Source organism: Salvia hispanica, chromosome 6 (genome assembly GCF_023119035.1).
Source record: "Salvia hispanica cultivar TCC Black 2014 chromosome 6, UniMelb_Shisp_WGS_1.0, whole genome shotgun sequence".
Taxonomy (NCBI): domain Eukaryota; kingdom Viridiplantae; phylum Streptophyta; class Magnoliopsida; order Lamiales; family Lamiaceae; genus Salvia; species Salvia hispanica.
In genome coordinates, this window is record NC_062970.1 from 14598658 (window position 1) to 14611023 (window position 12366).

Below are 12366 nucleotides of genomic sequence, written 5' to 3' on the forward strand. Positions count from 1 at the left end.
AGGCTTCAAATCCAATTATTGGAATAGTTAATTAATAAATCAATGTGTCAACGTTAGATGCTTCCCTCACTAACAATATCTTTGATCTAACTGAACTAACGAGATGCCTTTATGTTCGTGTGTACTTTGAACACGGTGGCTCTTATTAAAAGAATTATTAATTAATGCAAGCTCCATTCATGAAAATAGAGCTCAATAACATACACGAAGAAATAAAAATCGTGACAATTTTTATAGACCCTTCCATTGAAAGATACACATAGAAATAATGAACATTTGACTCAATGTGTTGCGTATATCAAAATTGTTGCCTCTAATTTAATGCATAATGAGGCAAAGATCTCTATTAGTATTTCATTAATAGCGCACACAGATTTCTATTCATAAACATGAATAGTGTTAATGTTCGAAGCCCAACACCCCGAGTCACTCAATTGTCACACCACATGCATTTGGATTAAAAACTCAAACGAGATCTTGATTAGATAAAAGAGCAAATGGGGAGAGATTCAATACTTTTGAAACATTATTTCTATATTACAATTTGGATACAGTTATCGAATATTCCCACGCATTAGACTAAAATCATTATTGTAATAATGAATTGGTTAGTGTCATGTGACAAGATCTTGGGATTGAGTCTCTCTGTACGAGCTCGAGGATTAATCTTATCTTACCAAAACCCAAGAAATTACATTATTACTATAGAAACCAACACATATAAACTTTTAAATTAATTAAAATCATTATGGTATCAAAATATGTAGAGATCATTGTATTGTCTTTGACTCTTTGTTGCACATGGACTTTGGTCACCTAATTAAGTGTTTCTTTTAATTCATATACTGCACTCAATATATCATATACTTTATTTTCTAAAATTTGAAGTAACATTATTAACACCTCACCTGGTGAATTCGTGTCCACAATAAGGCGGAACCGCTACGCCACAACCACAAATCACATTATTTTATCAATTGTTGATATATTTTAATTAGATTGGAATAAATTAATTGGACAAAAATAAATAGAATGGAATGGAATGGAAAAAATGAATTAGAAATAAATATTTTATAGATAAATTTTTAAAAAAATAAAAATTCAAAAGAATCAGTGTCTGTCGCCGCGGTTGATCACTTCTGGCGTGCAATAGGCGCCACGGCTCCGCCGCCACCTCCACCCCGTCCACGCCGCCTTCCCGGCGCTCTCTCCCCCGCCGCGGCGCTCCGTCAGGCAGCAATAGGCTGCCGCGCCGACACTGCCATGGGCACTCTTGTAGGAGTACACCATTTGGCACCATTTTAATAGTATCATACTCTAGTTTTTAAATTTTTGGTGAACTTAATCTTACTAATCTAAAGTGCCAGTTTGTTGAAAAGACTTTAATATCCTTTTTGGAGGGAAAATGTAAAGCTATTTTGATTTATCCTTTTAGTCATTTTGAAAAATAGCAACCATTGGATAGAAAAAAAATGCAGCTCTTATTGGCTTCTCAAATGATCCAACCAAATGCAATCTTCTTGAAGAAGAAAGAAGATTCGAAATACTTTTAAATAGATAGACTAGAATCTGCATTTTGTGGACTGATTTTGTGATTTCCTTGTAGCAGGTTTGGTTATGCTTGGAATACGGCGACGATTCCGGCGATAGCTGGCGGGCGAGGCGACGAGAGAGATGCCGGAGATGAAGAGGAAGCAGCGACGCTACTGCTGTGTAGGATGGGTTACTGTGGCAGCAGCGGAATAAAGAGGAAAGCCGACGGCGGTGGATGCTGGACTCGCACACCGGCAAGCCCATGCGGTGGCGACTGGACTAATGTGAACATATTCTTATTGCAGCTCGTGGGATAATTCTGGCCATAATCCAGCGATGCTCCGATGAACTCGACATGATAAAGGTGGATTCTTTAGATCTATCCATTTCTGGAAACTTACAACAAAAATGGAAAATTGTAGCTGAATAATAAAGATCAACCATTGAATCGAAATAATAACCAAACTTTCCATGACAGTCAAGGCCGAGCCCGACTTGCGACAACAAGCTACTTCGGCGGTGGTTGGACTTCAGAGCGAGAAAGAGAGAAGTACGCCGGCAGCGCCAGCTGTGCAGACCCACCAAAATCCTCCGCAAAAACCCTTATTTCCCGTCATCAAATCTCTCCTCCACTTGGCGAGTGAGGCGTGAGAGAGAAGAAAATGAGGGAAAAGAGAGAATCACCGGCGTCGGGAAATGAGGGAGCTAGCGACATCGGCGACAGGGTGGGGAGCAATATGAAGAAGACGATGGAGGCTATTAAATTAGGCTATTGAGGTGTATCTATATGGGCTTGATATATAGTTGTGGGCTTCAATTATACTTTATTTGTGATCATCTGAACAGTTTGTAAAAAATTAAGGTATTTAATGGCTGATTGTTTTGATATTTGGTTTATGTTAAGTAATAATATTAATTAACTATGTTAACAAACAATACACGAATTTAGGAGTTTGAGACTATGTAAATATATTTTAAATTTAGGTTATTTAAGTATTTGTTCAATGTTAATTATTTGTATAATTTAGTTTAAGTTTAATTATTCTTTTCATCTATTATTTAGCTAAAAAGTGAATCAACATTCATTTTATTTTATACTTCATCCGTCCATATAAATATGAACATATGATATTTTATGTGAATTAAGATAAAATTGATAAAGTAAAAAAGAGGAGGATAGGTAGTTTAACTGTTAAAGTAATGTTAGTAGATAGTGAAACTCACGTTACTATTGATGTATTAATTGTGGTATATGTTGTAAATAACTTGATATATATGGGCAATACATTGGGATAACTTTCAGTAAAGAAAAATGACTACTAATTTTATGGTAAATATTGAACTGTATCTTGAATCATATTGTATTGTATTTGAACTTACTAATTTTATTACATTTTTGTTTAGCTAATGTTGGTGTATCCGTTCAAAGTTCAGTAGCTACGAGTGATGGCATACTTGATCAACCTAATTCGTGTACTATGAATGATAGTATCATTTGCTTGTCTATCTTAAACAAAACTTATGAACTATTGTTTGGTTTGTTGTTGTTTTTCTAAGTTTTTCTCTTTAATCAATACTCACACATATTTTCTTTATTCATCTTATTCTAACTAACTCATATCTTTTGATCATTAGGCACACATCTCTTATTTGTCATTTATTTTACTCCACTTATATCATAAATTAAAATTTTGTACAAAATCCATTACCGAATTTGAAATGTTATTTATTAGGACGGAGTAAATTTTTCATTTAAAGTGGGACAAGATAATCACATTTACGTTTTTGTAAATCTTTATATTGTTTTTAATTCTTATTTTCTATATTTCATTAGGATTTGTGTTCATTATTTGAAAAACTTAGGTCCCGTGCATAGCGCGGGTGTTAATACTAGTTATACATAATGATATCAATATATTGATATGCATGGTGTTTTTTCTGTTAATTTTAATTTAAAGTACAAGAGTTGACATCGATCCCAAAAAATATGGTTATAAAGCGCTAATTTTGCAATACCCTCTTTTTTTTCTTGATAATGTACTTTACTTTAAATTCTGAACTTATAATACTAATTCCAATTGACTATCACCCAAATAAAATTTGAGAACGTATTTCTAATTTCAATCAATGATTTTACTAAGGTTTTAAAACAATATTAATAATAAATTTTATTAAGTTTTACACTTTGTATATTAAATTAAATGGAATTATGCGAGTATGTGAATTTATGATGGGGTCGTATAATTCTTGAAATTTATTTTTGAAGTGGGCCTTCGACTTCTATAAGAAAAAGAGTTTAGAGCATACACAACAGTGGACGAGCCTGCGGACGTGCGACCGCTCCAAGCCCATGCCGACATGCGCCAACAAGATGCCCATATTCAACTCCAGAAGGATCTAATTGAAGAGTTCTGCACACGGAGGGTGCACGATGATTTAAATGAAATTGTATTTTTTTTAACGTACTTTTTTAATGTTTTTAATTTAATGAAATTATGATTGCATTTTCCCTGTATTTGTGTCGAAATTTAATTCTGTATTTAATTCCGCATATAAAATGTGAATTTGTGTTTTTGGGAAGTCCTAGTGCTAGTCCACTATTGTGCAGTGGGAAGTCCTAATGATTGTGGCAGTGAGCTGGGAAGTTCTAGTGACGTGGCAGAAGGTGTTTTCGAGAAGTCCTAGTGCTAGTCCGTGGGGAAGTCCATCCTATTGTGGATGCTCTTAGCCTTTCAAACACTAACTTGCCCATGACCAATATTTAAGAAGAGAAATTAATAGTGGTTGATGTTTGATGTCAAATGCTATCGGGTTTGAGTTCACCATGATGCATGAACTTTGGTGTAAATCTGCTATTTCTCATGAACTTTAAACTTTATTAAAAAAATTACAATTTTTACATTTTATATCTTATTTTTAGGACTAGTGAATCACCATGTCCGACCAGATTGGGTGATTATTTTTATTCTAGTTGCCCAACATTTGAACCAAAAATAAAGGAAATTCAAATATTATATACTCCTACCCGCCAACTTCCCCAACCCAACGCTCCAATGGACTTCAAATCCACCGACGCCGCTCTCTGGAGAGAAACCCTCCTCTCCTACGATTCCGTAATCAAAACCCTCGCCAAACCCGACCTCATTTCCCATGACGATTTCTACCGCAACGACCTTCCAACTTTGCTCCACCAGCGCGACCCCAATCCCTACATCACCACCGCCGAACTCTCCCGCCTCATGGAGTGGAAGCTGGCTCGCGGCAAGTGGCGCCCGCGCTTGCTCTCCTTCGTTTCCTCCCTCGCCGACGCCGTCGTCACCGATGCCTCCACTAAGGCCTTTGCTGCCTTGCCTGACGTTTCCAAGGCCGTCTCGGCCTTGACAGTGCTCAAGGGCGTGGGACCCGCCACCGCCTCCGCAGTCCTCGCCGCCTATGCGCCTGATGTCGCCCCCTTCATGTCCGATGAGGTATTCTGGTGGTTTTTTTTTTTTTTTTCATTTCTAGGGTTTAGGGATTAAAACTGGGGGGTTTAAATTAATTTGGGGGAAATGGAAAGTATGAATGGCTTCATTAAATTCTTTTTGTGGGGTTTGAGATTATAGAGAAAATGCAATTGAAATTATAGTTTGTTGATTCAAATGATTCTTATTATGCTGAAATGTTAGGCAATGGTAGCTGTCCTTGGGAACTCAAAGGATTATTCCTTGAAGACATATGTCTCATTTGTGGAAAAAGTGCAAGCTAAGGCAAAGGTTGGCTGCTTTTTTAGTTTCTCTGATTGAACTGTGTTTTTAACTAGTGATTCAAAGATCTCTTATTCAAAATGGTTGCATAATACTAGTATATCATCTCCTACTCAGCAATTGGATTGTGAGTGCCAGTAATCCAACGGTTTGAATAAGATATGAGCCATCAGTTTAAGGATCTTATGATCTGTTTTTAGAGCTGATGGGTGTCTTTATAGTTTATTAAAAGTGTCTTTTAACTTTATGCTGTTGTAATTATGGTTCTGCAAAAGTGTGTTTAAATCTTGTTTGATTATAAGAATATGATTCTTAGATGATGTGTTGTAATGTGGTACTTCAGTAAAAGCTGTTCGTAATTTTATTACTTGCCTTGATAAAACTGATCCTAATGCTACAACCTTTACATTCTATTGAGTTGAAACAGATTGATTTCATTTCAGATTGTTTATTTTCTCTTTCTGGATTTGGTTTTGGTGATGGAAATTGGAAACATACATGTCCATCAGTTACTCAGTTAGTAGACTTAAAGTCTTAAATATTGAGATATAGACATGTAACTAATATGCAGTAGTATGTGAGACGAATCTCGTTACCTAAACTGATTCTTCCATGATCATTTGGAGCTAAACTAGAATGTAATGTCAGCAATCTTGATGCTTTCCGATTTTCTTTACCTTTTTCCTTCTTGTATCTCATTGCAAGGTGATTGATATGTAAATTCATGGATAGCCTTGGAACCTTTTTTCTGTGCTACTTATAGTGTATAGTTGCAAGGTGAGTTGCTTAGTTTCTATGAAATGACTTCAAATGCTCTGCCGTTGTGTGCTTTCTGCCTAGGTGGATTGGATTTGAATGAGATCCATTTTACTGTCTATCTGGATGAACATATTTTCAGTGATTCTACTACAATTATAGTATCGATTGGTATTTTATGATTTGTCTTGAGCAAGTAGGATTTCTCAAGACATACGACAATTTATTCTCCCTTTTTGATTATTGTTACTCTACGTCTTAAAATGGTCCGTACCTTAAAATTCTGTGTAATCACCTTTGTCCTACATTATTTTCAGGAGCTGTCTTGTTCGGATGATGTATTCTCACCGTCAGATGTTGAGAGGGCATTGTGGAGCTGTAGTGCAGGTGCCAAAGTGAGAAGCTCGTCAAAAAAGGCAAACGAAGTTGAGCTGGAGCGCAAGTCCAAAAGAAAGAGGAAATAGTAACAGCCGTGGCTAGGTAGGTTGGACTTAATTTTTCGCTGCTGTGGAGCCAATGTGAGAATCTCGAAAAGGCAGGCGAAGTTGAGCCAGAGCGCAAATCGAAAAGAAAGAGGAAACAGTAACAGCCGGTGGCTAGGTAAGTGAGACTTAATATATATGTGCTGTATGTGCAATATACACTATCCTTTCTATTTAACATCTTGTATATGTTTCAGCTTCACTTCTTAGGCAAACCAAATTTTCTAGGCAATTTCATGTGAGTAGTAAAATTTTGTAAAATGATGATGATACTGCAATAGTTTAAATGGCTTTGGGCTTAAATCCATTGGGATGAAGTTATTTAGAGCTGGTCTTGGGTGATCAATAAAATAAATTGGAATCTACTTAATTTTCTAGGTTCGACAAAGAAATTATAGTCCAACGATTTTTATTTGAATTTTCTAGCTCAATAAATCGGTATCTAATTTTCACACACAAAAATTCAAATTAATCCATTTTTATCCAAAAGTGACGAGAGTATAGTAGAATTTCATTGCTGGATACGGAATATCTATGTTTTCTAAAGTTATATTACTCCTATTCATTTTCTCTATAATTTATTTAAGAAATTGGGAAATATAATCAGAAGGCGGCCGTTTACGTCATGCATTTAATTTCTTATCAAAATTAGTCCTTATAAACGTATTATTTCTTCATAGTTAGAATAAATTATATCTCATTATTACATTCACAATATTTAAATTTTAATCCGCCATTTAACAACATTTTTAGACAGAGAAATATATCCTGCAAAATAGTTTTTTTAAATATACCAAAATATGAAAATGAAATTTGAAACTATATAAATATAGATATTTCATTTGGAAAAATATCATGAAAAGTGAATGCTGAATTCTAAATTTAATGAACATCATTTATATTTAAAATTTGCTACTACTATTTCAACATATGAACTTCCATTATTTGAAAATTTAAATTTTATCCAAAATATATTAATTAAGTATTTAGTAAAAAAAATACAAATATTTATATGAGCAATTAATTAAATAATTAAATGATCAATGTAGTTCATTGTGAATAAAAATTAGTTTTCGGACATTATTAAACTTGCTTTTAATTCTCTGTTACAGAAATAAATTCTAAAATATCTAATCTAAATTTATTTAAAAAAAGAGAGAAATATAAAACAAAGCGCGGCGTCGTTTTTGGGCACGATGACTTCACACGATATAGATTGATAATTAACAGTTGAGCCGGCATGATTGGGGTTTGACGATTTCTTTTAATACTTAAGACTTTTTTTATACTCGTCAAAATAGGAATAAAATAATAAATATTTTTTTTGCAAGAGTGCAAACATATAAAGATAGATGATAAGAAAATATTGACAAATGTGACTCCGCAATCAAAGCAGCGTATTAGCTTGATTGATCAATACCAAACTGCATCTTACAATTTGTATGTTTGTGTATAGCAGTATAGGTTTAGTAATAGAATAATTAACAATATCGAGTTTCAGTGTCATAATATATCCTTTAAAATTTATGTTCGTCCAATAATGAAAAAAAGTAATGAAAAAGTGCATCTGACATTTCCGTAAATGTTTTCTTTGAAATTATTATTAGAAGAACAAATACTTTAGGTAATTCCGACTCTTCAATTATTAATTAGAGGGTAAACATTTTACCATTATTTCATTGTTGATATAGGAAATGATTAAGCATTGACAACACGCAATATTATTGTTTCAATAAGTGAAAATAGAAAGTATGAGACGAAAAATAATTGTCATTGTCACATACTATAATGTCGTTCTTCGTATTTAGACCGCAAGGACCATATTTTGATGAGACTACGATGCACACGTTAGTGTATTTATTTATTTAATAGTATATATATGAAATTGACATTTTCAAAATATGAAAATATAAGAAAGACGACAATAATAATAAGAAGAAATTGGTATTTTATTAAATACAGGTAATCTGCAATTTCAGAGTAGATAAAATGTGGCAGGAAACAATGAATTTTGGAAGGTGCATCATTCATATCATGTGATGGGTTGTTTTATTTAATGGGTGACCACTATATGGGTTTTGGTCAATTAAACTATCTCACTTTTGAATCGCCTAGTATTTATGTGTGAAAGTAGAAGGCAAAATAGTACTATAAAATTATACACTTATTTTAATAATGAATTATACTTGAATAATAAGTTATTTATATATTTTGAATGACAAATGAATTGAAGGGTGATATTTCGATTTCATTGTACATTTGGTTTGTAATTTGAGTTTGTATTATAGGTGGAAACTTAAAAATATGAAGTGGATATTTTAAATTTTATTTAAAAATAATTTCTTAAATCTGTACATTTGATTTGTTTGGATATAGGTGGAAACTTGTAAATATAAAGTGAATATGCAAATATATAAATGTACAAAACATACCGCGATCTCAATAGGGCATTAAAATCACAAAACCAGCAAAAATAAAAAACACATTTCGACTAATTTAATACTACTATGACAGAGCATAAAATAACATTAATTAACTGTAAAACATGGCTATTTAATCTAGTTAATTTATTTTGAGTTCGATAATGAGTTTTGGAGTTGGATTAGTCTTTTCAATTTTCAACACAGCTGTTTCTCGTTATGCAACCACATTACTCTATATTTATACAATATGTTTTTGATTTATTTATTAAGAATCGTTTTTTGGCATGGGTAGCTTTTATACTGGAATATGTAATAAAACTACCACCATATTTAGCTAAACTATTTATTTCACCGATATCAATTAAACATCAATAGTCACGCATAAGATGTTATCTATGATTCCATAGTCAGAAATTCGAACCATTTACTAATTTGATACTACACAATAAAGATATGATAACAAGAACATACATTTTTTTTATGTTATCTCCTAATACAAATCACCATTTAATGAGCGCTCTCATTTTCCAATCAAGTAAAGGTTGGGTATTTGATTAGCTAATAATTACATTTATTAGATTAATACTTATATATTGTCACATATCTTTTTTGTAGTATCAATTAGATCTTCAAATCCAACAGTTGGAGTATACTAATTATTATTTGTTCTATACCATTAATGATTATAAATTGTTACATACATATCTTATTTGTATCAATTAGATTTTCAAATCCTACTGTTTAAATTATTTATTCAATGCCAAGAATGTGTTACATATTAAACACAATTTGCATCCATCTTAGTCTTTTTAACTTTTAACAATTTGGTCTTCAATAGGAAAAAAAAAACGAAAAAAAAGTTGGTAGGGGCTTCGTGCTACTCCTCCCCTCGATTTTATTTTCTACGACATCATAAAGTAAATCTTATGAAAAATTCTGTATAATTTTAATTTCAATCATTATTAAGTGATCATATGATTAATAAATTAAAGATCGATGATTTACTCCAGAACCCCAAAATACTGCATATCAAATTCAGCACAAATGATCCAATTTGAGTAATTTGAAACACTATATATATCCAATTTGAGTAATTTGAGAACACTATATATAATCAATAGTAATACTATATATATTTATATTAAAATACGAACGTGTATGCATGATATATAGCTGAAAGTGATTAACCGTATTTGACCCTACATTTCTGAAGTCATTATGGAACTTTAAAAATGTAACTATCAATTAGGGGCATAATATCTTATGCTCACACCTAATACATCATTAGCATTGGTATATAGAATTTTAAATAGGACCACACATGTAGTTGGTGAAATATTTTTCAACATTTCCTTTTCATTGTGTTCGTGTCTATTGTAATTGAGAAGCTTAATCATGCAATTACTTAAAAATTAACAAGTAATCATAAGGTAAGCTGTCATCCATTCTACTTTTATTAGTCTCCGGACATACATACCTTTACACACAACAATCCACCGCCACAATTTTTTTTTTATTTACACTTTTCATTCAGTTCACATTTCTTATTTTAACTTCTTCAGTTTTGAGTTTTAAATACTTTAATAAGTAGTTAGTGATGCAAAGACAAATTAAAGAAGTTTTTATAAGAAATTAAGAACAATCCCATCGATGGCGGATTTAAGGGTGCTAGATGGAGTCTCTGTCTCATCCCTTAGATGGTGAGGCGATCTAATTTTTGTATATATATATATATAGGTTCGTGTCATTTCTTAAAATGACACCGTGACACCGCTTATACAGCAATATTATAAACGTTACACAACAATATTACAAAAACTACACAACAATCTATAGATTGTTGTATAGTGTGTCGGATATTGCTGGATAAGAAATATTGCTGGTTAAAGACCAGCATATTGCTGACCGTCTTTTTCCAGATTTTTTTTTGCTACGTGGCAGCTTATTATTCATCCACGTGTACAAATGATTGGCTAGGAATGGTAGTATGATGTTATTTTAAGGGGTGGTGGCACCCTAACATGTCCCTATATATATATATATATATGATCGATCAAAAAATATCATGTCCTTTTAATCTACAATTCTCTTTAGGTTTTAAACTTTTTTAAACTTACTTTTTTCTTTTAAGGGCAACTTTAGGTTTGAAATTTAAATTTTAGGACACCCAATTAAAATTAGCAAGAAACAATACATTGTGAAGAAGATTATCAATTAATTCTAATCATATTATAATTGTTATTAATCTTCTTCAAGTACAAAGTTCGATCTATCTAATTATGTACAACTTTAAATCGTACAAATAAGTACTCCTTCGTTCCACCTTAGTAGAGTAATTTCATTTTCTGCATTTGTTTTGGAAAAAATTGATAATAATAAATAGTTAAAATGGAGAGAGATTAAAGTAAGAGAGGGAACAATATAGAGAATAGCCTTGTTTATAATATTCTCTTTTTTTTTCTTTTTTTTTTAACTATTTATAAATATTTTTTAAAATGAATATAAAAAAATGAAATGACTCTAGTATTGTGGAACAAAATAAGCAGTATAATAATAGGCTTTTAGCACTTGGAAGGAATATAGATAATACGATTATATGGTCGACTCTCTTATAAATTAATAATTCCCTTAATTATTTATCCGAGTTAAAATTATCACTTAGCTTGAATTCTTTGCATAGGACTATAAAGTCTATAACTAAACTTTCAATTATTACGAGGCTGCATAACGAAAATGGTGTTTTTCATTTCTTTGTCATATATTTATAGAGTTATTCATAATCAAATGTGAACTCTATACACACTAAATTATAGTAATCTGGATGTAGTGACTTAATGGTGACATATGATAAATAATGTAAATGAAAAAATTTCAATTCGATGTCAATCAGTTGACAATTTTAATTTGATGACGTTATTTGTTATTTGGTGACATCAAATCTAAAAATCTAATAGTACAGATTATGGTTTAGAGTTTATATGAAATACTCCATGTAGCTAATTTGCATTATAATAAGACCCTTATATATGTATGTATATATTTATATTGTCTTCGAGCTTGGTTCGTTAGTATAAGAAACATGAAATTATTTGAATCTACAAACCTTTAAATTTATACATACGTATATAAAAATTTAAATAATACTTGAAATATTATTTATTAAATTTCAAACAAAAATTGTTTTAATACACCACACAGTCAAAAATAGTTTTTTAATTTTAAGGTAAACCACTTATTTATTCACGAGTTGAATATTGTGCTCAAGTTTGGTTCATTTATTAAATATCAAGAATAGCATGTGGCTTTTGTATACAACAATAATAATAATACTATGCTTGATGATGGATCTAAAGCATATTCGTGGAACATTCACCAACGATTTAAAAATTAGGTTTAATTCAAATATTTGTTGGTGTTGTATATAGATGT

The 12366-nt window shown here is 31.8% G+C and overlaps 1 protein-coding gene across 1 annotated transcript; it reads left to right on the forward strand.

Annotated features, from left to right (window-relative positions):
• The first annotated feature begins 4549 nt into the window (after positions 1 to 4549).
• LOC125196474 lies at positions 4550 to 6839 on the forward strand. The gene is made up of 3 exons (XM_048095004.1): positions 4550 to 5000; positions 5199 to 5285; positions 6350 to 6839. Exons 1-3 carry the CDS (start codon positions 4587 to 4589, stop codon positions 6494 to 6496), a joined length of 648 nt encoding a protein of 215 aa, XP_047950961.1. The 5' UTR covers positions 4550 to 4586; the 3' UTR covers positions 6497 to 6839.
• Positions 6840 to 12366: the final 5527 nt, after the last annotated feature.